Source organism: Hyperolius riggenbachi, chromosome 3, assembly GCF_040937935.1.
Source record: "Hyperolius riggenbachi isolate aHypRig1 chromosome 3, aHypRig1.pri, whole genome shotgun sequence".
NCBI lineage: Eukaryota > Metazoa > Chordata > Amphibia > Anura > Hyperoliidae > Hyperolius > Hyperolius riggenbachi.
This window is the reverse complement of record NC_090648.1, coordinates 12,738,597-12,766,267: the sequence shown is the minus strand read 5'-3', so window position 1 is coordinate 12,766,267 and position 27,671 is coordinate 12,738,597. Positions and strand designations below refer to the sequence as shown.

The window sequence follows — 27,671 nt, the reverse complement described above, 5'->3', positions numbered from 1 at the left end:
AGAGGAAGGTGGCCACTAGACACCAGGGAATTGTATAGGGAAAGGAGGGTGCCACTAGACACTAGGAAACTGCATAGGGAAGGGAGAGAGGACCACTAAACATCAGGGAATTATATAGGGGAGGGAGGGAGAACTAAACACCAGGGAACTGTATAGATGAGGTGGGAGGACCACTAAACAACAGAGAACTGTACAGGCGAGAGGAGGACCACTAGACACAAGGGAACAGTATAGGGGAAGGTGGGGGCTATTAGATACAAGGGAACTATTTAAGGGAGGGAGGTGGGCACTAGATATTGATGTTGTTGTTCTTGTTGCCTAGTGCATGCAGCTGGTAGGGGTGATCAGGAGAGAGGACAGTTGGAACTGTGTCTCATGCTCCCTGTCACCTCCTTTCAACCAAAAAGATGGCTGCCCCATGAAATCACAAACATTTGCCTGTTCTTTTAAAACAGGGTGGGTAAGAGATTATATTACCTATCTATTTAATTAACATAACTAATGTAACTTAACGACAGTATGTTTGTTTAGGCTAAAGTTCCTCTTTAAGCAGGGTTGTCGAACTCAAATACAAAGAAATCCCATCATGCTTTGAACATCATCAGGGGAAAATGCCCGGGCAGATTTCTTTGATGAGGTGGAGCTTAGCTTCTGTGCAGCTAAAAATGAGGCTTGGGTAAGAATAACAAATTCTGATGCTGTGAAACTGTTACAGAAACACCAAGGGCTTGATTCACAAAGCGGTGCTAACCTACTTAGCACGTCTAAAGTCTTTAGACGTGCTAACCAGGGTGCTAAGTAGGTTAGCACCGGATTTCTCAATCAGATCGCGCGCTAACTTTGCGCGCGCAAAGTTTTACGCGCGCTAAGTCCCATAGGCTTTAATGGGCACTTCACGCGGTGCGCCCTGCGCTCTGTGCAGTACGCGCGTAAAGTTTTACGCGCATAAAGTTTTGCGCGCGTAAAGTTTTATGCGCGAAAAGCTTGTTTAGACGTGCTAAGGGGGTTTTCACAGGCGTGCTAACAGTTAGCACCGCTTTGTGAATCAAGCCCCAAGCCTTTTCAGTGCTGCTGAGTAGATTTTTAGTCTGAAGGTTCACTTTAAGTGGATGTGGTGTTGCATTTAAGACCCCAAGCAGTAAAACTGGGTAAGTGAATTATGTATAACCCTATGGACTCCATCTTCTACCATATAGCTTTGTACACAGCCATCTACAAGATTTAAAGGCAAATGTGATTCATTACACAAGACCCCCTTCTTCCATTATTCCATGGTCCAGTTCTGATGCTCACATGCCTGCTGTAGGCACTTTCAGCAGCAGACAGGGGTCACATACAGGCACACAGATGGGTCTGTAGATACACAGCATGCTGGGATGTACTGTGTGTTTGTCTTTCTTTTAAAGTGTACCTGAGACGGGGGTGGAGGAAATATTCTTACATACCTGGGGCTTCCTCTGCATTCATTTGATAAGGATGACTGGAAAAAGGGCTCCTGATATAGCCAGTTTTTTTTAGTTAGGTGTTAGATGTATAGGTAGGAAGGTTAGTGTTAGGTGTACCGGTAGGAAGGTTAGTGTTAGGTGTATCGGTAGTAAGGTTAGTGTTAGGCGTATCGGTAGGAGGGTTAGTGTTAGGTGTATCGGTAGGAGGGTTAGTATTAGGTGTATCGGTAGGAAGGTTTGTGTAAGGTGTATCGGTAGGAAGGTTTGTGTAAGGTGTATCGGTAGGAGAGTTAGTGTTAGGTGTACCGGTAGGAAGGTTAGTGTTAGGTGTATCGGTAGTAAGGTTAGTGTTAGGCTTATCAGTAGGAAGGTTAGTGTTAGGTGTATCGGTGGGAAGGTTAGTGTTAGGCATGTTAGAAGGAAGGTTAGTGTTAGGTGTATCGGAAGGAAGGTTAGTGTTAGGCGTATCGGTAGGAAGGTTAGTGTTAGGTGTATCAGTAGGAGGGCTAGTGTTAGGTGTATCGGAAGGAAGGTTAGTGTTAGGCATATTGGTAGGAAGGTTAGTGTTAGGCGTATCGGTAGAAGGTTAGTGTTAGGTGTATCGGTAGGAAGGTTAGGGTTAGGTGTATCGGTAGGAGGGTTAGTGTTAGGTGTATCGGAAGGAAGGTTAGTGTTAGGCGTATTGGTAGGAAGGTTAGTGTTAGGCGTATCGGTAGGAGGGTTAGTGTTAGGCGTATTGGTAGGAAGGTTAGTGTTAGGCGTATTGGTAGGAAGGTTAGTGTTAGGCGTATCGTTAGAAGGTTAGTGTTAGGTGTATCAGTAGGAAGGTTAGTGTTAGGTGTATCAGTAGGAAGGTTAGTGTTAGGCCTATCAGTAGGAAGGTTAGTGTAAGGTGTATCGATGGGAAGGTTAGTGTTAGGTGTATCAGTAGGAAGGTTAGTGTTAGGCCTATCAGTAGGAAGGTTAGTGTAAGGTGTATCGATGGGAAGGTTAGTGTTAGGTGTTTGGGTAGGAAGATTTGTGTTAGGTTATCGGTAGGAAGGCTAGTGTTAGGCGTATCGTTAGAAGGTTAGTGTTAGGTGTATCGGTAGGAAGGTTAGTGTTAGGTGTATCAGTAGGAAGGTTAGTGTTAGGCCTATCAGTAGGAAGGTTAGTGTAAGGTGTATCGATGGGAAGGTTCGTGTTAGGTGTATCAGTAGGAAGGTTAGTGTTAGGCCTATCAGTAGGAAGGTTAGTGTAAGGTGTATCGATGGGAAGGTTAGTGTTAGGTGTTTGGGTAGGAAGATTTGTGTTAGGTTATCGGTAGGAAGGCTAGTGTTTGCCATATTAGTAGGAAGGTTAGTGTTAGGTGTATCAGTAGGAAGGTTAGTGTTAGGCCTATCAGTAGGAAGGTTAGTGTAAGGTGTATCGATGGGAAGGTTAGTGTTAGGTGTATCAGTAGGAAGGTTAGTGTTAGGCCTATCAGTAGGAAGGTTAGTGTAAGGTGTATCGATGGGAAGGTTAGTGTTAGGTGTTTGGGTAGGAAGATTTGTGTTAGGTTATCGGTAGGAAGGCTAGTGTTTGCCATATTAGTAGGAAGGTTAGTGTTTGGTGTATCAGTAGGAGGGCTAGTGTTAGGCGTATCGGTCGGAAGGTTAGTGTTAGGCATATCAGTAGGAAGGTTAGTGTTAGGCGTATCAGTATGAGGGTTAGTGTTAGTCGTATTGTTAGGAAGGTTAGTGTTAGGTGTATCGGTAGGAAGGTTAGTGTTAGGCATATCAGTAGGAAGGTTAGTGTTAGGCGTATCAGTATGAGGGTTAGTGTTAGTCGTATTGTTAGGAAGGTTAGCGTTAGGCGTATCAGTAGGAAGGTTAGTGTTAGGCCTATCAGTAGGAAGGTTAGTGTAAGGTGTATCGATGGGAAGGTTAGTGTTAGGTGTTTGGGTAGGAAGATTTGTGTTAGGTTATCGGTAGGAAGGCTAGTGTTTGCCATATTAGTAGGAAGGTTAGTGTTTGGTGTATCAGTAGGAGGGCTAGTGTTAGGCGTATCGGTCGGAAGGTTAGTGTTAGGCATATCAGTAGGAAGGTTAGTGTTAGGCGTATCAGTATGAGGGTTAGTGTTAGTCGTATTGTTAGGAAGGTTAGTGTTCGGTGTATCGGTAGGAAGGTTAGTGTTAGGTGTATCAGTATGAGGGTTAGTGTTAGTCGTATTGTTAGGAAGGTTAGTGTTAGGCGTATCGGTAGGAGGGTCAGTGTTACAGGACAGGGTAGGGGGAGATTAGAAGACACCATACGGAACTATTGAGAAAAAAATGTGACTAATCAAACAAGAATATTGGTATTACTACACTAACGATATTCTCTTTTTTGGCACCGCATGTACCATAAACTGCGAATGCCAAAGCGAAAGGTACACACCAAACACACCTGCAGTTTTAGCAATTTCCTTAGAGAACAAACACTGTGATAACTTGTATAATTTTTTTCACATTTAAAGGAGAACTGAAGTGAGAAGAATATGGAGGCTGCCATATTTATTTCCTGTTAAAGGGAACCTTAATCCCCGGCAACCGACTTTCAGTCGGTCGATAACGAAACCCAGCCATGGCGGGGACTGCAGGAAACTCGAGGAGCGGCGAGGGCACAAGACGGCTGCAGGGGGCTTCGGGAAGCCCCAGGCAAGTGAAACCTTGTTTATTTAACACGGTTAAGGTTCCCTTTAAGCAATACCAGTTGCCTGGCAGCCCTGCTGATCTATTTGGCTGCAGTAGTGTCTAAATCACACCAGAAACAAGCATGCAGCTAATCTTGTCAGATCTGACAATAATGTCAGAAACACCGGATCTGCTGCATGCTTGTTCAGGGGCTATGGCTAAAAGTATTAGAGGCAGAGGATCCGCAGGACAGCCAGACAACCGGTATTGCTCAAAAGGAAATAAATATGGCAGCCTCCATATACCTCTCACGTCAAGTGTCCTTTAATGTGTTTATTAAGGCAAACATCATGACAAATGTGTATGCATAATACATAAATCCTGACACTTTCAGAAGGTAATTTATATTGTTATCTGAATGTATATATTCCGGTCTTAGCATGAACATGAGCATTGCTGGAATATCTTTGCACATGAAAGTGTCTGCCTTCCACATTCCTGCCAGTTGGGACTGGTGCCAGTTGTGGGTAATTACAGCCGTGGTTCTGGTCTCCCCTGTCCTGGGATAGATCCTCACAGCAGATAGATGGTAAAGTCACTCTGTATCTGTGTCACCACTCTCAGAGGGACACAATTAGCATCCCTGAGCGAGTCACACCCTTTGAGCTCCAAGCATTTATGCATGACTGTCACCGTTTAATGAGGATGTATATTAAGACACAACATGTTAAACCTCCCATTCAGGGATCATCCCACTTTATTTGGTTTTTGAAGTTGTGTTTAACTCTCAAAACTTTACACAAGACAAATCCTCTGCGGATGACACACAGGTGTGACAAGCCCGTCGTTCTGTCCTTCACATCCACCCGGGGAACTGAGAGAGACTCAAAGCGCAGCAATGTGGATTGGACACCGCGTCCGGAAGGTAAGTCACACCGGATAGACTTCTCTGCCGGATTTGGGCAGCTTGGTGGCTCAGGCCTCAGCAGCCTGATTTGTTAATCATAGCAGGGGTGTAGCAATAGGGGTTGCAGAACTTGCAACCGCATCGGGGCCCTTGAGCCAGAGGGGCCCTCCCACAACTGCAGTATTAGCTCTCCATTAGTCCTGTGCTCATAATAATCACTGCTATAGATACTTTGAATAGTGGTAATCATTAACAAACTGCTTCCCATCCCCTTCTTGCACCTCTGACACTGTAGTTGCCATTGGCAGGTTTTGGTGCACCGTATCAATTGTTATGTATAGAGTGCTTGGGGGGCCCCATTGTAAAACTTACATCGGGGCCCACAGATCCTTAGCTACTGAATTATAGTGTCCTGGATTCACCTCCAAGGCAAGGACTCCATCTGCACCAAGCTTCTGTGAATTCTGTGTGTTTGCAATGGGTGTCCTCCGTATACTGGTGGCCCCTACTTCTGTTCAGAAGATTGTTTGTAAGTTGGATTTGTTGGTGAGTTTAGTCTTGTGGTGAAACGTGGATTTACTTTTGGACAACTCTGGATTTGAACATAAAGTACACATTATGGTTTTTTTGGTTGTTTTCAATGTGCTTTTGAAGTGTTTTCAACGGCTTATAACAGTTTATACGATAAAGTGACATGTAACAACCCAAATATGTAATAAATAAAAACAGTATTGTATATTTTGTACATGGATACAACTTTGTTTGTATGTACGAAAAGTTGTATCTCGAGTTGTTTGTAAGTAGGGAACTGTCTGGTAGGTTAACTGGCTTCTCCCCCAAATTAGCCCTGGAGACTATAGAAGGGCCTTAGATTTTACGGTCCTCTGAGGGACAATTAGGCCTCCTTTAGATGTGCAGTCAGTGAATTCACCGCCTGTCAGCTGCTCTCCCGCACCAGCCGGCTGCCTGTTAGTGCTCGTTTCTGGCCATTTTGGCACCCAAGAATAGGATTCCTTACACAATCTGGGTCCTGGAAACCTGAAGGACATATTGCAACTGCATCACACCCCCCACCAATCTTAGATCAAAAGGATCTTATAACTTGGTCACCCCCAGAGTCCACCTCAAAACCTGTGGAGACAGAGCCTTGTGCAGGGCAGTTTCTAGGCTAAATTGCACCCAGGGCGAGGGTGTAAAAATTGCGCCCCTTTCCCCCCACCCCCGTGGACTCACAAACCCTTACTCTCTAGGGACAGTCACACAGCCACAGGTCACAAGTAGATCTGCCTGCTTACTAGTGACTTATCCAGGAGGAAGCAGGGACCAGGAAAACACACAGGCCAAAGAGAGCCCGCAAAGCCGACTCCTCCATGGGCGCTGAACACTAACAGCCTGCAGTACCGCTACAGGACATCAGGTGTCATCAGGCGCTGGTGACGTGATGATGACTTGGAGTCTGATACAGGCAACCCGGAAGTCAAGGAAGGTGATCGCGCTGGTAACCTTCTTTCTTCTTCCATTTGGCTGCATCGCGCGTCACCAGCTCTCTAGCGGTTATGTCCTTCTGCCTGTGCCCCCTTCTTCTACTTGCCGGTCTGTGCCCAGTGCGGTCGCCCTGCCCTTTTGTCATGCTGCCCCTACACTTTGGAAGTCCCTGCCACACCCAATCAGGACATCTCCATCTCTGGAAGCATTGAAAACTGAAGCAAGTCCAAACTGAAAAGCCCCCTGTTTAGTCCGGCATTTATGAACACCTGACTATTTCCTCTGTAACACACTCCAGCCTGCAACCCTGTATTGATCTGAGACCTATCTATGCGCTTTGAGTCCTATAAGAGAAAAGCGCTTTACAAATGTTATTGTTATTGTAGGAAGTCTGTAGCCTGCAGTAATTGGCTTTGCAGACAGCAATGATGACATCCAAAAGAAACATACAAAAATATTGTTTCTCAAAACAAGTCTATAAAGGATAGACACATTATTACCAGGCCAGATAAACCTCACTGGCTCAAACTCACTCAACCCGCCTAACAAATCCGTTCTAGAACTGTTAAGACTGGTGTGTAGCCAATTTATAAACATATACTGCTTGTGTGAAGCCTGAGCCTTTATAGGTTGGAATATTGTCCTGGAAATCCAGAATTGCAACAATCAATACAGAACAAATCAATTACAGCATAATTAGCTCATGAACAGTACCTGTCATTCATTGTTATGCTATTCAGGTAACTTTGTTATGCTAATTAGTAGGGCCAATTGAGGTGTTAAAATTTCTGTATATACTCGACTATAAGTCTAGAAATTTAGGTCTAACTCACGGAATAAGTATAGGGGTCGACTTATACATGAGTCACGGGCAACACTGAGTAATGTGTGTATTATTAGTGACATTCCCATTTGCAGCAATTTAAGTGGTGACACTTTCTTGATAAAGCAAACGCCAAGAAAGCACACGTCAGAAAGTCCTGGTCACAACAATTACCAAGGAAAGGGGCAGGGGGTAGATACTGGGCTGCAGGAGGAAGAGTGAATAGTCACTGCACTTGGGGGCCTGGAGGAGTTATTGGCTGCACTTAAGGGACAGGAGGGGTTAATGGCTGCAATACTGTATGCAGTGCAGTCATCAACCCCTCCTGGTCCCCAAGTGTAGCTGTTAAAGGGGAACTGAAGTAAGAGGTATACGGAGGCTGCCATATTCATTTCCTTTTAATCAATACCAGTTGCCTGGCAGCCCTGCTGGTCTATTTCTCTGCAGTAGTATCTGAATAACACCAGAAACAAGCATGCAGCTAGTCTTGTCAGATCTGACTTTAACCTCCCTGGCGGTTTGTTAAAATCCGCCAGGGGCAGCAAATACCTTTTTTTTTTTTTTTTTTTTTTTCATGTAGCGAGACAATGTCTCGCTACATGATAGCCGCTGCTGAGCGGCATCCCCCCAGCCCCTCCGATCGCCACCGGCGAACGGAGATCAAGAGATCCCGTTCAAAGAACGGGATCTCTTGGAGGGCTTCCCCCGTCGCCATGGCGACGGGGCGGGATGACGTCATCGACGTCGTGACGTCAAAGGGGAATCCGATCCACCCCACAGCGCTGCCTGGCACTGATTGGCCAGGCAGCGCACGGGGTCTGGGGGGGGGGGGCAGCTGTGGCGACGGGTATAGCGGCGGATCGGCGGGTAGCGGCGGCGATCGGAGGTTACACGCAGCTAGCAAAGTGCTAGCTGCGTGTGAAAAAAAAAATTATGCAAATCGGCCCAGCGGGGCCTGAGCGGTGCCTCCCGGCGGCATAGCCCGAGCTCAGCTCGGGCTTACCGCCGGGGAGGTTAAAGTCTGAAACACCTGATCTGCTGCATGCTTGTTCAGGGGCTATGGCTAATAGTATTAGAGGCAGAGCATCAGCAGGACTGCCAGGCAACTAGTATTGCTTAAATGGAAATAAACATGGCAGCCTCCATATACCTCTCTCTTTAGTTGTCCTTTAATTCTTCCTGGACCAAGTGCAGCCATACACTTTGCTGGGTAGACTTATACTCGAGTCAATTGGAGTCGACTTATACACAAGGTCGGCTTATATTCGAGGATATATGGTACCATTCGTCACTGTCTTAAAGCAGGCCTGAACTCAGAACTTCCTCTCTGCTCTAAAAGATAAGCAACAGCATAATGGCCTAAGTCTGGGCATGCGCCTTAGCCCAAACTGATCCCGACAGAGCCTATTACCGGGGCTGATCGGCAGACCGCGGGAGGACGGTGAGGGACTCGCACATGTTTATGCTGCAGGAGGAAGCAGCGGGTAAGTATTGGTTCTTCTTAAATTTACAGCTCTGGTACACTTTAAAGAAAAACATGTCTTTGTTACAGCTGATACAAATCCTGAAATACATCTGCTGTATGTCTACTTCCTGCTTTCATGAAAGAAGACATATAGTTAAGATCCTGTGTTTGCCAATTAGCTGCTCTGATGTGGCAGAAGAGATTCCTGAGCTGACACAGCTGAGAGATCAAATTACACTTGTGATTGATTAGTTACAGGTGAGAGGGAATTAGACTTAGAGGCTAAACTCTCTAAATACATACAGGGTGCATTCTTCTATGTTTTCCTTCTGTTCTGTGCAAGAGTTCAGGTCCATTTTAATGGAACAAGCAGTCCTACATATGAATTACATAAAGCACAGTCTGCTTAGAATAGCTCCTTGGTGTCCCCTCAAGCTGCTGTCACCCCAGGCATCTGCCTGGCCTGCCTAAAACAGCCATGAAAAAGCCAGTTCAATTACTTATATGTTTTTGTATGTTTAGGAAGTCAGATATACTCCCAACCCCAAATAATAATAATTATAACCCCAGTGTTTTCGGTTATCTAGTAGAGAACAACTTGACCTTAGGGCAAAGGGGGAATGGCCTAAGGTAGAGCGTATGCTTAATGGAAATAGTGAGTATTGAGGGCATGTTTATGGATATCAAAGTTTACGGGGTCACATGGACTCTATTCTGGCTAAATGTGAGGAGGAGATTGGTTTTCACATGTCACCGGCTAGGTGGTCTCATTACTTTGAGACCCTAATGAAAGGGAGTTTATACTACTCCATTTTTGAGACCAGCATTAAACTACTTCATAGGGAATACCTAGCCCCGGCTCGTATGTCAAACCTATGTCTCCAGCGGCACCTTGTACCACGACTGGTGGACTTGCCCAGAGGCCTCCACTTTTTGGACTCAGGTATGAGACCTCATATCACAAGTCCTTCAGGTGCCCAGCAGTCTTCCTACTGGGCAACAATCCCTCTTACATGAAGCACCCTTCCCATAGATTGGTATAGCACATTGTTCATTCTGCTCCCGGTGGAAGGATGCCCTTTTAGATACCACACATGTGATTTTGAGAGTCCATAGGGCCATGATACATGAGCGCATGATAGCAACAGTCGAGGATATAATGCTTCAGATTAGAAAAACTTGGACACCATGCGTTGACTATGCTGATAATACAGGACTTCGTTATCTGATGCTCCTCTGAGTTCCACTTAGTGATGCGCACAAATTTCACATAGACGTAATTTTCCATTAAAATTCGCCATAAAAATGCAAAATCGTAATGCGAAATTTTGGGAAAAATCGTAATTAATTTCGTCTGTAGTTGTAATCATTTGTAAGTCACACAAATATTTTTTTAAAAAGAGGGGGGGGGGGGTGACGCTTTTAGGGGGGGGGGGCAGGCAGCCGGATCCCCTGTATGGCTAGGTAGGTATGGTGTCCCCAGTGTAGCCAGGTGTCCCCCATATAGCCAGCAGCCTCTTGTGCGTCATAGCTGGAGGCATGTAACCACTCGGGTGTCTTATCTGGAGGCATGTAACCACTCGTGTGTCTTATCTGGAGGCATGTAACCACTTGGGTGTCTTATCTGGAGGCATGTAACCACTTGGGTGTCTAACCTGGAGGCACGTAACCACTTGGGTGTCTTACCTGGAGGCATGTAACCACTTGGGTGTCTTACCTGGAGGCATGTAACCACTTGTGTGTCTTAGCTGGAGGCATGTAACCACTTGTGTGTCTTACCTGGAGGCATGTAACCACTTGTGTGTCTTAGCTAGAGGCATGTAACCACTTGGTTGTCTTATCTGGAGGCATGTGACCACTTGTGTGTCTTATCTGGAGGCATGTAACCACTTGTGCGTCTTATCTGGAGGCATGTAACCACTTGGGTGTCTTATCTGGAGGCATGTAACCACTTGTGTGTCTTATCTGGAGGCATGTAAACACTTGTGTGTCTTAGCTGGAGGTATGTAACCACTTGTGTGTCTTAGCTGGAGGCATGTAACCACTTGGGTGTCTTATCTGGAGGCATATAACCACTTGGGTGTCTAATCTGGAGGCATGTAACCACTTGTGTGTCTTATCTGGAGGCATGTAAACACTTGTTTGTCTTAGCTGGAGGCATGTAACCACTTGTGTGTCTTATCTGGAGGCATGTAAACACTTGTGTGTCTTATCTGGAGGCATGTAAACACTTGTGTGTCTTAGCTGGAGGCATGTAACCACTTGTGTGTCTTATCTGGAGGCATGTAAACACTTGTTTGTCTTAGCTGGAGGCATGTAACCACTTGTGTGTCTTATCTGGAGGCATGTAACCACTTGGGTGTATTATCTGGAGGCATGTAACCACTTGTGTGTCTTAGCTGGAGGCATGTAACCACTTGTGTGTCTTATCTGGAGGCATGTAACCACTTGGGTGTCTTATCTGGAGGCATGTAACCAGGGGCGTAACTAGGCCGGGCCCCCCTGCAGAATTTTAGAGCGGGCCCATCCCCCCCCAACCCCCCCCCCCCCCGGGCCCGCTCGGGGCAGTTTCGTGGGGGCTGGAGGGGTGGCAGCATGAGGGGAAAGCCTTGGCCACAGTCGGCGGGGAGAGGGGAAGTTCTCCCCCTCTCCCTCACCTCGGGGCTCTCCCCTCTAAGCTCCCCTCCAGCTAGATATAGTGTGGGCAGCGGCGGGCAGATACATACCTTCTTCCGTGCGTTCCACCGCATACTTCCCGCTCTAGCGTCTGAAGTCACTTCCGGAAGTGACGTCAGCCGCTAGAGCGAGGAGTCTGCGATGGAACGCACGGAAGAAGGTATGTATCTGCCCGCCGCCCACACTATATCTAGCTGGAGGGGAGCGCAGAGGGGAGAGCCCCGAGGTGAGGGAGAGAACTTCCCCTCTCCCCGCCGACTGTGGCCAAGGCTTTCCCCTCATGCTGCCACCCCTCCAGCCCCCACAAAACGGCCCCGAGCGGGCCCCCCCCCGCGGTTGCATGGGCTGCAGGGCCTATTGTTACGCCACTGCATGTAACCACTTGTGTGTCTTAGCTGGAGGCATGTAACCACTTGTGTGTCTTATCTGGAGGCATGTAACCACTTGGGTGTTTTATGAGGAGGCATGTGAGTATTTCAGTATTTCATTTTGGAAGCATGCGACTAATTATTTTTTTATCCGCAGGCATGTAACTAATTAATTTATATATTGAGGGGCATAGTGGCTATTAAATTCTGGTATCTGGGGAATCCAGCTGCTCGATTGTGTATCTGGAGAAACTCTATGGTGGGAGGCTCCCCATGTAAGTGGTGTGACAATATCTAAAATATCTCAGATAAATATTATAGGTAAGACAGAATAAAGATGGGTCAGCCTACCTTAATGGAGACAACTCAGGATCAATTGAACAATAATTTTATTAGGATAACACGTTTTGTGGCTGATAGCCGCTTCATCGGGTAAATTAAGCACCGTAAAAGAAAATTGCTGCTGGTATTATATACAATGATAAAGCAATTATATAAATAAATAACATTATTGCATATAAATATATAATGAATAAATACATAAATTATAGTATATAAAATGTCTATATTTAGCAAGGAATGGAATCCATATGCATAAACTAAATTAATATCATATAATATATTCAGTGAGTTAGATAATATTGAAAGATTTGTGCAAATAAACCAGATATGCAGCAACTATGGCCAGATTTGAGGCAAGGCCATGGCCTAGGGCACCAGGAAGCAAGGGGCGGGGAGTGGACTGGCACACTCAGGAAGTTAAGTTGCCAAATATGTAAACCACAGCAGTCACAGACCTGGTCCATGGCCACCCTGCTACCGCAGGGCAGAGCAGTCGAGCACAGAGCAAGATGGTGAAGTACAGGACAGGGACATATAGGACCAGGGAAGACACAGTGGTCAGGGTGAGGCTGACAAGGGGCCTTGGTAGGTAAAATGTACAATTCCGGCCCTGGCAGCAACCACTGTGATGAGCGCAGGGTCAGAGCCTACTTAACTTCTGTATATGGAGCCACATGGTTGCTTCATTTATCTAGAGGCAAATGGCTGCTTGATTCTTTTATCTGGAGGCATGTGACTATTTAGTCTTTTGTCCGCAGGCATGGAAGTAGTTATTATATATATCAAGAGACATAGTGGCTATTCAATTCTGGTATCTGGGGGATCCAGATGCTCGAGTCTGGTATCTGGGGGATCCAGCTGCTCGATTCTGCTATCTGGGGGATCCAGCTGCTCGATTCTGGTATCTGGGGGAGGCAGCTGCTCGATTCTGGTATCTGGGGGATCCAGCTGCTCGATTCTGGTATCTGGGGATCCAGCTGCTCGATTCTGGTATCTGGGTGATCCAGCTGCTCGATTCTGGTATCTTGGGGATCCAGCTGCTCGATTCTGGTATCTGGGGGATGCAGCTGCTCGATTCTGGTATCTGGGGGATCCAGCTGCTCGATTCTGCTATCTGGGGGATCCAGCTGCTCGATTCTGGTATCTGGGGGATCCAGCTGCTCGATTCTGGTATCTGGGGGATCCAGCTGCTCGAGTCTGGTATCTGGGGGATCCAGCTGCTAGATTCTGGTATCTGGGGGATCCAGCTGCTCGATTCTGGTATCTGGGGGATCCAGCTGCTCAAGTCTGGTATCTGGGGTATCCAGCTGCTAGATTCTGGTATCTGGGGGATCCAGCTGCTCTATTCTGGTATCTGGGGGATCCAGATGCTCGATTCTGGTATCTGGGGGATCCAGCTGCTCGATTCTGGTATCTGGGGGATCCAGCTGCTCGTTTCTGGTATCTGGGGGATCCAGCTGCTCGATTCTGGTATCTGGGGGAGCCAGCTGCTCGATTCTGGTATCTGGGGGATGCAGCTGCTCGATTCTGGTATCTGGGAATCAAGCTGCTCGATTCTGGTACCTCGGGGATCCAGCTGCTCGATTCTGGTATCTGGGGGATCCAGCTGCTCGATTCTGGTATCTGGGGGATGCAGCTGCTCGATTCTGGTATCTGGGGGATCCAGCTGCTCGATTCTGGTATCTGGGGATCCAGCTGCTCGATTCTGGTATCTGGGGATTCAACTGCTTGATTCTGGTATCTGGGGGATCCAGATGCTCGATTCTGGTATCTGGGGATCCAGCTGCTCGATTCTGGTATCTGGGGGATCCAGCTGCTCGATTCTGGTATCTGGGGGATCCAGCTGCTCTATTCTGGTATCTGGGGGATCCAGATGCTCGATTCTGGTATCTGGGGGATCCAGCTGCTCGATTCTGGTATCTGGGGGATCCAGCTGCTCGTTTCTGGTATCTGGGGGATCCAGCTGCTCGATTCTGGTATCTGGGGGAGCCAGCTGCTCGATTCTGGTATCTGGGGGATGCAGCTGCTCGATTCTGGTATCTGGGAATCAAGCTGCTCGATTCTGGTACCTCGGGGATCCAGCTGCTCGATTCTGGTATCTGGGGGATCCAGCTGCTCGATTCTGGTATCTGGGGGATGCAGCTGCTCGATTCTGGTATCTGGGGGATCCAGCTGCTCGATTGTGGTATCTGGGGATCCAGCTGCTCGATTCTGGTATCTGGGGATTCAACTGCTTGATTCTGGTATCTGGGGGATCCAGATGCTCGATTCTGGTATCTGGGGATCCAGCTGCTCGATTCTGGTATCTGGGGGATCCAGCTGCTCGATTCTGGTATCTGGGGGATCCAGCTGCTCGATTCTGGTATCTGGGGGATCCAGTTGCTCGATTCTGGTATCTGGGGGATACAGCTGCTCAATTCTGGTATCTGGGGGATCCAGCTGCTCAATTCTGGTATCTGGGGGATCCAGATGCTCGATTCTGGTATCTGGGGATCCAGCTGCTCGATTCTGGTATCTGGGGGATCCAGCTGCTCGATTCTGGTATCTGGGGGATCCAGTTGCTCGATTCTGGTATCTGGGGGATCCAGCTGCTCGATTCTGGTATCTGGGGGATCCAGTTGCTCGATTCTGGTATCTGGGGGATACAGCTGCTCAATTCTGGTATCTGGGGGATCCAGCTGCTCGATTCTGGTATCTGGGGGATCCAGTTGCTCGATTCTGGTATCTGGGGGATCCAGCTGCTCGATTCTGGTATCTGGGGGATCCAGTTGCTCGATTCTGGTATCTGGGGGATCCAGCTGCTCGATTCTGGTATCTGGGGGATCCAGTTGCTCGAATCTGGTATCTGGGGGATACAGCTGCTCAATTCTGGTATCTGGGGGATCCAGCTGCTCGATTCTGGTATCTGGGGGATCCAGCTGCTCAATTCTGGTATCTGGGGGATCCAGCTGCTCGATTCTGGTATCTGGGGAGCACAAAGATGTCTGATAACTTTAATGTGGCTTGCAGATAAAATACAGACTGCCTCTGTGGCATTATAGAGACTTGCACTCGCCCACTGGTCTAAGAGCTTCCAACTTGCTCAAAGGAATACTATCGATTGAAACGACTTTTTTTTTAATACTCTATATTAGTGCACACATTACCACTAGTGCTAGGGGCACTTTATTTATTCACCCAGGTCTCTCTGTCGCTATCCTTGCTTAAAAATTCATTTCTCACACAGCTCATAGTAGTTTGGGTCACCCTGAGCTGCTATGTCCTATTGGTTACTCTGTCACACAGCTCACAAATCTATTTCACTGTGTCACCCACAGCATGCAGGAGACATGAGGAGAAATAAGCTGATCTGAGGCTGTAATATTGCTGGAATATAACTAGCTATAACACTAGTCTGTGTTTACACTCAGAATGGCTGCCTGCTTGAGGTGATTCACTCCAAGCTGCATCCACTTTACAAGCTGCTGAGAGGGGCAGACCACTGTCTACAATTAGCATTATTAGTATCTTTATCAGTCAAGAGAAGCAAAGATAATAAACACACATTGCTAGAATCTTTAACCCTTTACCACCATATCAATAAGATTCTTTCAGCAAGATGATAATTAAACTATAAACTGAGGAGTTGATAGCAACTCCCCTGTGCAGAGACATGGTCTAGCCCTCTGGGAGCCCTCAGTATTAGATACATTTTGTATCCAACACTGACGCCAAAACTGACGGAGGATTTTACAGCTGTGAGGAATCACATTGCTCCTAGTACTTGCCCTAATGTGTGCTACAACATACAGCATTTACAAATAAATGCATACATCGATAGTATTCCTTTAAGCACACTTCTAACTGATAAACGGAGAGGCGGTACCCAAATTCATTTCTCTTCCACATTATCCTTCAGGCAGGCCGGTTAGTTGAGACTTCTGGTTGTCTGAGTTCCCGGATAACACAGACTTTGCTGTAATATGTTTTGAATTTATGTTTTATTATAATTATTTATAAAGCACCAACATATTACGCAGCGCTGCACAACAGATAAAAGAGTTAACAAAAAAAGAGCTCCCAACAAAAGATCATGCAAACTATACTTCACATACAGTTGTGCCCACTTTATAACCTCCCCCCCCCCCCCCCTTAAAAAAAATTAAATCTAATAATCTGAAGCTAGATGCTCTCCATCATCGCAGAGACTCCTCTGGGGGCCACCATTGCTGCCTGCATGTCTTGTGCTCTGACCAACAATCCCCAGGCCAGTTATATGTGGATTCTGTCTAATAAGACTTGCTTATGGCTCAGTTATTGAGGCAGACAGAAGTGAGGGCTCCCCTGTCATGTGCTGTTGTGTCCACCGGCCCATCTCAAATGTATCTGATCCAGGAAACTCTGTATAACATATAGCTGTAACGCCACCTGGCCCTGCTTACTTATTACGTTTAATTGTTTTCATGACAGCTCTGCTGCATCTGTAATGATCTCACCAAGCCATTTCCTGAAATCGGGTAGTTGAACCTGTCCTCAGGAGTCAGGAGGCCCTCTGCCTGTTGTAAGACCACTTTGTCTGCCTCATTTTAGAGCTTGGACAAGTTATTCCAGAATATTTCCAGGGAATCAGGAAAGTAGGGTTAGGCATCGGAGGTTGGTTGGTTAGGCATCGGCAGGTGGAGAATGGGAGTGGTTATGGTTATGCATTGGGGGGTTAGGCATCAGCAGAGGGGGTGGTTAGGGTTAGGCATCGGCAGGAAGGTTGGTTAGGGTTAGGCATCGGCAGAGGGGGTGGTTAGGGTTAGGCATCGGCAGAGGGGGTGGTTATGGTTAGGCATTGGCAGGGGGTTGCTAGGCTTAGGCATCGGCAGAGGGGGTGGTTAGGGTTAGGCATCGGCAGGAAGGTTGGTTAGGGTTAGGCATCAGCAGAGAGGGTGGTTAGGGTTAGGCATCAGCAGGGGTGGTGGTTAGGGTTAGGCATCGGCAGAGGGGGAAGGGCTAGGCATCGGCAGGAAGGTTGGTTAGGGTTAGGCATCGGCAGAGGGGGTGGTTAGGGTTAGGCATCGGCAGGGGTGGTGGTTAGGGTTAGGCATCGGCAGAGGGGGTGGTTAGGGTTAGGCATCGGCAGAGGGGGTGGTTATGGTTAGGCATTGGCAGGGGGTTGCTAGGCTTAGGCATCGGCAGAGGGGGTGGTTAGGGTTAGGCATCGGCAGAGGGGGTGGTTAGGGTTAGGCATCGGCAGGAAGGTTGGTTAGGGTTAGGCATCAGCAGAGGGGGTGGTTAGGGTTAGGCATCAGCAGGGGTGGTGGTTAGGGTTAGGCATCGGCAGAGGGGGAAGGGTTAGGCATCGGCAGGAAGGTTGGTTAGGGTTAGGCATCGGCAGGGGTGGTGGTTAGGGTTAGGCATCGGCAGGGGTGGTGGTTAGGGTTAGGCATCGCCATGATCCAGGTAAAGTTTTAGCATGGAGAATATTAGAGATGAAGCCCAAGAAAGCTCAACAATGTTAAAATGTATAAGTAAACTTAGTGGGGTTTATTTACCTCCAAATTCCACCTATTGATGTTCTTCAAGTACTTAGCAGATCCTTTTTGCTGTCCCTCTTGGGGGACTTGAGGAACATCATTCTGTTGTCAGGAGTAGACCACTTGTGTTTTGTTGACCTCCGTTTCCTTCCCCATCTGCTGTCATTGCCGCTGTGCACCATAATAATGAGCGGTAGACTCCTCCCCACTCCTGGTGAGCTTAAACGCAGCATGCTGCTGACTGCTGTGATAACTTCATTGCTGTTCTCCTCTTTCTGGTTCTTTCAGGCCTCTTTCACATCTATCAACGCATGCAGGAGCCGCTCTCCTGCACGCGTTATATGCCCTGCGGCGTGTCGCCGTGAATCTGCGGTGCGACGCAATCAGCGGCGGTAGCTATTAATTGAACCCGACGGAAAACGCCAGCTCCTGGCGGATCGACGCTCCCGGGTGCGTCGGAACCGCCATGCCCAAAATCGCAGCGTCGGGTGTGAAAGGTAAAATGAAAGTCTATGGACTTTCATTTTACCGTGGTTAACGCAAAGAACTGCCTTTGCGTTACAATGCAGGAAAGGGCTCTGGTGTGAAAGAGCCCGAAGGAATGCATCTTCCAGCTCAGCGTGCCACATGCAACCCCGCTGCTACCCCTAGTGGTCAGTGCACTACTTTCCTGCAAGTGGTTACCAAGTCACAGCCCCAATGATTGCCCTAGAAGGGAAAGGGAGAACAGGTGGCTCCGAAGGAGGAAAATGTTAAATAGAAGTCTAGTTGCCTATACCCTACAAGTGATCAGATAGCAGGGACACGATCACAGGGATTCAAAGAGTAGTCTGGCCACCAACAGAAGATATGGCAGGTGTCAATCAAGGTGTAGTCAGATCACAAGAGGAGGTCAAGGCAGGCTGCAATAAGATAATGGTCTGATCATCACAAGTAGGAGTTCAGACATGAGGCAATCTAGGACTAGTCGGATCACAAACAGAGGTTGAGGAAGGCAGTAATCAAGAAGCAAAGTCACAAGCAGAAGGCAATGTAGGTGGCAATCAAGGAGTAGTCGGGTCACAAGCCGAAGTCGAGAAAAGGCACCAATCAGGGATTAGCCAGAAACGGTTACTAGGTTGGCAATAGATACCAGAAATATAACAAGAGCTGGCCAATGGTTGTAATCCTTCAAAGTCTCCATCCATCATCTTGTATCTTCAGCAGGAAGGAACTGCTCTGAGCCTCTTCAAAAAGATGTGACCAGAATCAGGCTTATGTCTCTTGTAACATGGTGCTATTCTGTCCCCTCTATCATGGTGTTATTCTGCTCAGAGCTGCTCTGTCTCTTGTAATATGGTGGTATTCTGTCTCTTGTAACATGGTGCTATTCTATCCCCTCTGTCATAGTGTTATTCTGCTCAGAGCTGCTCTGTCTCTTGTAATATGGTGGTATTCTGTCTCTTGTAACATGGTGCTATTCTGTCCCCTCTGTCATAGTGTCATTCTGCTCATGGTGCTGCTCTGTCTCTTGTAATATGGTGGTATTCTGTCTCTTGTAACATGGTGCTATTCTGTCCCCTCTGTCATAGTGTCATTCTGCTCATGGTGCTGCTCTGTCTCTTGTAATATGGTGGTATTCTGTCTCTTGTAACATGGTGCCATTCTGTCCCCTCTGTCATAGTGTCATTCTGATCATGGTGCTGCTCTGTCTCTTGTAATATGGTGGTATTCTGTCTTTTGTAACATGGTGCTATTCTGTCCTCTCTATCATGGTGTTATTCTGCTCAAGGTGCTGCTCTGTGTCTTGCAATATGGTGGTATTCTGTCTTTTGTAACATGGTGCTATTCTGTCCTCTCTATCATGGTGTTATTCTGCTCAAGGTGCTGCTCTGTGTCTTGCAATGTGGTGGTATTCTGTCTTCTGTAACATGGTGGTATTCTGTTCCCTCTGTCATAGTGTTATTCTGCTCATAGTGCTGCTCTGTCTCTTGTCATATGGTGCTGTTCTGTCACTACTTGTAACATGGTGCTATTCTGTCCTCTCTATCATGGTGTTATTCTACTCAAGGTGCTGCTCTGTCTCTTGTAATATGGTGGTATTCTGTCTTTTGTAACATGGTGCTATTCTGTCCCCTCTGTCATGGTGTTATTCTGCTCATAGTGCTGCTCTGTCTCTTGTAATATGGTGCTGTTCTGTCACTACTTGTAACATGGTGCTATTCTGTCCTCTCTATCATAGTGTCATTCTACTCAAGGTGCTGCTCTGTCTCTTGTAATATGGTGGTATTCTGTCTTTTGTAACATGGTGCTATTCTGTTCCCTCTGTCATAGTGTCATTCTGCTCATGGTGCTGCTCTGTCTCTTGTAATATGGTGGTATTCGGTCTTTTGTAACATGGTGCTATTCTGTCCCCTCTGTCATGGTGTTATTCTGCTCAAGGTGCTGCTCTGTGTCTTGTAATATGGTGCTGTTCTGTCACTTGTAACATGGTGCTATTCTGTTCCCTCTGTCATAGTGTTATTCTGCTCATGGTGCTGCTCTGTCTCTTGTAATATGGTGGTATTCTGTCTCTTAACATGTTGCTATTCTGTCCCCTTTATCATGGTGTCATTCTGCTTGTGCGTTAATGTGAATTTTTCCTGCTTTAATGGTAGTGTTTGCATGATAAATTCGCATTTTCGCGCGGCCGCGAACGTTAACACGCAAACGCAAATTTCGCAACCGATAACCAGTTTTCACGCGAAACCCGGTTTTTCACGCAAAAACACGCTAAAAGCCGTGCTAACAGCCGATCAAGCTCATGGTGTTATTCTGCTCAAGGTGCTGCTCTGCCTCTTGTAATATGGTGCTATTCTGTCCTTAGTAACACGGTGCTATTTTGCCTCTTGTAATATGGTGCTATTCTGTCCTTAGTAACTTGGTGCTATTCTGTCCCCTCTGTCATGGCGTTATTCTGCTCATTGTGCTGCTCTGTCTCTTGTAATATAGTGGTATTCTGTCCTTAGTAACACGGTGCTATTCTGTATCTTGTAAGATGGTGCTATTCTGCCCCATGTATGTTTATCTCAGAGGTACAGACTAACCAGCAAAGTCATGGTGACCCAGAACTCATTGGGGTGTGTAAGGGACTACAATGGTCCTAAAAGCCCCCTTACTAAGATGTTAAGAAAAACAAAAGTTTGCTTTCCTAAAACAGAAAGAATTTGCGATAATTCAGGTTGGAGTGAGCTTGAGATGTCTCCCAGAGCAACACTGCTGAATATATGCAAATTATCCATTGTACCCTTAGAAGCTAAACACACCTCCAGATATGCTGGACTGCAATGATGTGTCAGCTTGTTAATATGTACAGAGCCATAATAATCCAACATGCATACAGACTGTTTCGGATTGTTTGATCCTCATCAGTGCATGGCATGGATTAATTTGGCTCTATGGAGTAGGGCTTGTAAATCATTGTTTATGTTTATCTCAGTTTTCCTTTAAAGCAGAATTGTTACAATCAGTGCTGCATGAAACCATTTGGTGATGGAGTTGGCAGCCTGAGGCTGGCAGCACTAATTGGGTAGTACAATCTGCCAAACTGGTGGGACATGGGGTCTTTTTTGTTGAATTACACACCTAGTGATACAGTACGGACCTAGGAGGCAGCCTAAGACAGTAGCAGCTTCCTGGTTCAGCGATATATGCGAACTAATAAAGGGTTCTCCAAACCATCCCCTAGAGGCAGAATTTCTTTCCTAACAAAATGAGAATGTTCCCTTTATTCCATTTAGTACGGCAGCAGATTGCAGACGTCTTGGTGAGAGGCCAGGAGGGCAGCACGGCGGTAATGACTGCAGGGCGTGCGTCTCTCCAGCCCGCCCGCTCTCAGTGTTCCTGACAAACAGAAACAAACTGGTTTTTAAATGATCATACCAGCCGGCCTTTAAACATTTCCTGCTGACTGACGTCTCTCGTCGTATAAACCAGTAACATGACCACTATGAGTAATGTTCACACCTGGAAACGGACGGCGTTTCGCAACTACTTATCCAATTAGTCTTCTTCGGGAAAAAAACTTCTTGCATTCTTAAAGGGAACCTGAAGTGAGAGTGATATGGAGGCTGCAGTATTTATTACCAATACCAGTTGCCTGGATGTCCTGCTGCTCTATTTGGCTGCAGTAGTGTCTGAATAATACCAGAAACAAGCATGCAGCTAATCCAGTCACACTTCAGTCAGAGCACCTGATCTGCTGCATGCTTGTTCAGGGGCTGTGGCTAAATGTATTAGAGGCGGCGGACATAAATATGGCAGCCTCCATGTCCCTCTCACTTTAGGTGTGCTTTAAAGGGATCGTATTGCTTTTTTGTTTTTGATTTCTTTTTAAAGAGGATCTGTAACGTCAAAACGTCCCCTGGGGGTACTCACCTCGGGTGGGGGAAGCCTCAGGATCCTAATGAGGCTTCCCACGCCGTCCTCCGTCCCTCAGGGGTCTCGCTGCAGCCCTCCGTATAGCGGCGACGTCAATATTTACCTTCCTGGCTCCTCCGCAGGCGCTCTGACGGCTGTCGGCTCCGAAGTAGGCGGAAATACCCGATCGCCGTCGGGTCCGCTCTACTGCGCAGGCGCAAGTCTCCGGCAAGTTTCTGGCGCCTGCGCAGTAGAGCGGACCCGACGGAGATCGGGTATTTCCGTCTACTTCGGAGCCGAAAGCAGCCACAGCGCCCCCGCTGGAGCCAGCAAAGGTAAATATTGAACTGACAGTCGGCACAGTCGCCGGCTGTTCGGAGGGCTGCAGAAAGACCCCCGTGGGACAGAGGACGGCGTGGGAAGCCTCATTAGGATCCGGAGGCTTCCCCCACCCGAGGTGAGTACCCCCCAGGGGAGGTTTTTGATGTTACAGAGTCTCTTTAATAAAACAAAGACATAAATCAAAGTACAAACAATAAAAGGTCCAGACAATATGGAGCGGGATAAATTCACCACTAATGTCAGATATTAATAAACAATACAAGAGTCGCTGCGAGGTGGTTAAAGGACAAATGTAGTGAGATGGATATGGAGGCTGCCATATTTATTTGCTTTTAAACAATACCGGTTGCCTGGCAGCCCTGCTGATCTGTTTGGCTGCAGTAGTATCTGAATCACACATTAGAGACAAGCATCTGACAATAATGTCAGAAACACCTGATCTGCTGCATGCTTGTTCAGGGTCTAAGGCTTAAAGCATTAGAGGCAGAGGATCAGCAGGACAGCCAGGCAACTGGTATTACTAAAAAGGAAATAAATATGGCAGCCTCCATATACCTCTCACTACAGTTGTCCTTTAAGCAACAAGAAAATTAAAGCTGATGTTTAACCTTTAAATAGGAAACAGCTACATGGGGATACAACAACTCAAAAACCTGTAAGGCCAAGGTGTTTTTTGTTGTTTTTAAATATGTATTATATTCATTTAATTTACCCCGATACTGAAGAAACTTGATGCAGTAAACGTTGATGTAAATAAATATTTCCTGGTCTACAGAACCACAGGACACAGAGCCACAAGGGACGTGTGTGAATGGGGCCATGTGAGTGTACTGAATGCAGGACCAGGCCCGAGGCAGAGGCTGAGGAGGCACTAGCCTCGGGGTGCACAGCCACAATGGAAGAATACACCTCAGCGGGCACAGGCTAAAGAGCTTCTCCAGCTTTGTGCACAACGTCAATAATTGTCTTTGTGAGAAAATATTGGATAGGGGAGCGAGGGGGACAAATATGTGCTGCCCTAATGGTAGGGGGGGCATCAATAGAAGGACAATAGAGGTCGGTCACTAGTGATCCAAATTTGCTAATGATGTCATCCATGGCGTCGCCGACACCTCAGCTAGATCTCTGAATGATCTGTGCAGGAATGATGGCTGTAGTTGACAATCAACCAATGAAAAGCTGTTGTGTGAATTCATTGAGTCTTTTTTTTTAAACAAACTATACAAGCGTGTTCTCCTCTGAGCTAGGATTAAATACCTGCCTTCTGTGTGTCTCTGTGATGTCCCTTTCCACAGACACACTCTTTTCCTGCCTTGCCGATTCTCTCTTCAGTTGGCAGCAGTAACTGCTCTCTGCACTGCCCCCCTCTCCCTCCCATGTAACCATTGTTAAAGAGGCCCTGTAGTAACATATAGTAGAGTGCAGGAAAATGATTCACCATACCCACCTTTATGGTGATTATCCTGGTTTTAGCATCAGAAACATTTCATATATATATATATATATATATATATATATATATATATATATATATATATATATATATATACTAGCTGATGGCCTGGTGTTGCCCGGGTATGTATTTGGCTAATGTTAGCTCCGCCCACTTTTTCTAACCCTAATGCTGGGCATACATGGTAAGTTTTGTCCTTATCAATCGAGCCGCTGATGGCTCGATTGATAATATCCGACAGGTCCGATGACCCGCCAGATAGATTCCCCGCTCAATCCTGATGGACAATAGCGGGGAATCGAGCGGCTGAAAAGGAGCGCCGGCGGGGACGAGCGGGAATCGATCCGCGCGCACGTGCGGGGATGCACCAGCGGCTCGATCCGGCGCATAATTGTATACGTGTATGCCTGGCATTACACTCAATTACTCAATGACCAAGGTTGTGAGCTTTGCGGTCTTTGGCATCAATAATTTGCATTGAAACAAAATAAATCTGACTGGCTGTTTGGGGCTCCACCCCTTTTCTGAATTTGAGCCCCAGTCACCCAATGACCAACTGTACCAGGTGTGAGGCCTGTGCCATTAACAGTGCAAGAATGGCAGCAATTACATATTTCCCTTGAAAATGAATAGGTGACTTTTGATTGGCTTTTGTAGGCTCCTCCCACTTTCCTGAATATTAATCCCAGTGACCGACTGTGCAAAGTTTGAGAACCCTGCCATTTACAGTATAAGAATGGCTTCAGTTTACATTTTCCCATTGAAATTTGTTGTCTCCAACCACTGTTTGGTTATGGGGATGAAAAGTATCCTATATTTTATTCCAGATAATGTATGTGCCAAATTTCATTTAAATCCATTGTTGCGTGATTGAGTAACAAATATCCAAACTTTCGCATTTATAATATTAGTGATATTACTTTTCTTTAATAACCCCTTCCCCACTGCTGGTACACATATCTACGGCCCTTAAAACTTCACTTGCGCACCAGGGGCGTAGATATGCGTCCATGTTCGTTCATTTTATGGCTTAAAGTATTAGAGGCAGAGGATCAGCAGAACAGCCAGGCAATCTGCATTGTTTAAAAGGAAATAAACATTGCAGCTTCCATATCCCTCTCACCACCACCTCAGGTTCCCTTGGTTCTAGTTCAAGTCCCTCCACTAGAGGGAGCTGTCGGCATTGCACTTGACATCAGAATCAGAATCAATTTATTTTCGCCAAGTAAGTTTGCACCTACAAGGAATTTGCCTTGGCAGTTGCTTAACAAACACAAACAAAAACAATACAAGGACAGACAGTGTGTATATTACAAGTCAAGGTCAGTAGGCTCTTAACAATGGTTAAGAGCCTATTGTTGAATACTTTCGTAATTAAGATAGATGTATGCAGCCCGAGGACATACTGTAAGTGCTGCCCCACTGATGACAGACCGCATTGTCGGTGCTATAACATTCATGACAATGCATTCTCTCAATGCCTGCGGTCCCCAACTGATATGGTGGTTACCTGCACTCCTGTTTAGTTACATTGTGTTTGTCTCTCCTTGGTTTCCTGGGAGAATTCTGTGGATACACTTTAACATACATCCCCATACGCATGCCACTGTCTTACAAAGCCATGGCTGCATTTAGCATCATTTCACATAATGCTAAGGGGGGATTAATTCCCCAATGAAAACGCCTTTCTGGATAGCAAACATGTCACCCAGACGTAATGTGTATCCAAGAAACTCACTTTACAAAAACATCCGCCCCCAGCTACTTTCATAAGAACTTTCAAACTCTCTTTACAAAAACATACGCCCCCCTGCTACTTTCGTATGAACTTTCAAACTCACTTTAGAAAAATATCCCCCTCCCCCCCACCCCAATCATTAGAACTTTCAAACTCACTTTATAAAAACATCCCCCCGCCACCTTGCTACTTTCATAAGAACTTTCAAACTCACTTTACAAAAAAATTCCTCCCCCCCCCACCCCCCCTTCATTAGAACTTTCAAAGATTCTTTCTCTCCTCTGCAACCAAAAAGCACAGGGAAGTCATCACTTTATTTAGCATAGTTAGCAGTGCACCACCCATTCAGCTTGAAAGTACAATTATTTATGATGAGGGCAGATTCGTCATCCTGATTGGTGCAATCCAGTCCTCTAAAGTGTCTAGTCTAAAGTCAACGTTTATGGACCCCCTGAGTTGTATGCAATCTTGCTCTCGTCCACCTTAGTGCCCAACCTGATCTTTGCCCGTCATTTGGTCAGCTCATGGTGTGATAGCACAGACGAATGCAACCAATATGATTGATACGTATAGGGATTCTAGCACGTCACTGCAAGCATATATGTGTGCACACATATTGAAAGATAAGATATCCACCTCTCTATTCAGATGGTCTAAAACCAGATAGCCAGATATCATTCAGAAGCATTCCTTGCTGAAAGCCTGTGGAGGTTTATGCTGGTCTGCAGCTGAAGTGTAGGGGAAGGAAGCACAGTGTGATGTGAAGGGTGTATTGTAGTGGTCTCTGCAGTGGCTCTGGGAAGTGAAACAGGTAACTGCAAACTCTCCTGCTCTGTGAAGAGGTCGGGACGTTTGCCCAGTGCCCCGTGACACAGCTTCCAAAGAGGTGCTGTCACGGTGAAATCGTGACAGTTGGCAGGTCTGCATTTCCTCTCTTACAGGCATGAACCTGAGAAATACAGGCTACACTCCATGTTTACTTTGGTCCTACCCCGCCTTCAGTTTCTCGGTCGCTGATATATCTCCCCATCTTGATGTATTACCTTACGGCTACACAGAGAGAGATAATATATCACTGACACTCACCACTCCCTGACTAGAGCTTACATGCAACCTGGCTGTGCTCCGTGTTATCTATGGCATCCTCATATACACAGCGGTTACCATCGCTGCACTAACCTGAGATAACGTCATTAGAATTCACATTTCTGACCGGAAACCATGAAGGTCACTATGGCGCAGATGTCAGAAACTTGTTCAGTTATAATGTTTTCGAGGTTTTATACTTGTTTATAGCACTATTTTCTGCTGCTGTGTTACAGGAACATACGTGTCATGTTTTATACTCACCTGGGACTACCTCCAGCCCTCTTGAGGCCGCTCGATCCTTCGCCGTCTTCACGCAGCAGAGGACAGGAGTGGCACAGGGAGATGGCGAGGGACTGAACGGCCTTAAGGGGGCTGGAGAAAGACCCAGGTGATTATGGAACCTGAGACTTCTTTCATCTCAGGTTCCCTTTAAAGGACATCGAGGTGACATGTGACATGATGAGATAGACATGGGTATGTACAGTGCCTAGCACACCTTAAAGAGTATCTCCAGTATAAAAGACAGTGCCTGTCGTACCAATTAGGATGCAGCTGGTGAGTTGGGGGTGGGTCGTGGCAGCGAAGATGGAACCGAGATGGGCCTCAGTTCCGTGGAGGGGGGAGCGCTCAACCACCGGGAGGGATTACACTAGATCAGGTAAGTAGCCCACCAAATCTTGTATCATTAGGGCAGAGCCTGGCATGACCGCCTCTGATTTATACACTTGTGTACTCTTTCAGTGAGTCAGGCTTAACTCTGACAATTAAGGGAGTAAACAAGCAGCTCGAGGTGACCCAAAACCACTAGATAATATAAATAATTTGCATATTCAGTAGCGTTGCATTGTGGGTAACCACAGATGTTCACTTGAAGCTGAATTATTGCAAGTTTCCTTCTGTTTTAAGGATGCAAACCACACCAAGCACTGCTTTTTAGTAGGAGGGATTTTCGGGTCTCTTTTAGCCCCCTATACTTCCCTTGTGGGTTTGGGTCTCCCCGAGCTGCTTGGTTACTCTGTTATACTGTT

The 27,671-nt window shown here is 46.6% G+C and overlaps 1 protein-coding gene across 1 annotated transcript in view; it reads left to right on the top strand.

The window, feature by feature from the left end:
- Window positions 1-4,834: 4,834 nt before the first annotated feature.
- The window catches only part of LOC137562487 (beta-1,3-galactosyltransferase 5-like), a 65,442-nt gene continuing 42,605 nt past the window's right edge, over window positions 4,835-27,671 (top strand). Inside the window, exon 1 of the mRNA XM_068273871.1 lies at window positions 4,835-5,002. Within this exon, the coding sequence (XP_068129972.1) occupies window positions 4,976-5,002 (27 nt within the window). The 5' untranslated portion in view covers window positions 4,835-4,975. The remainder of the gene's footprint in view (window positions 5,003-27,671) is intronic.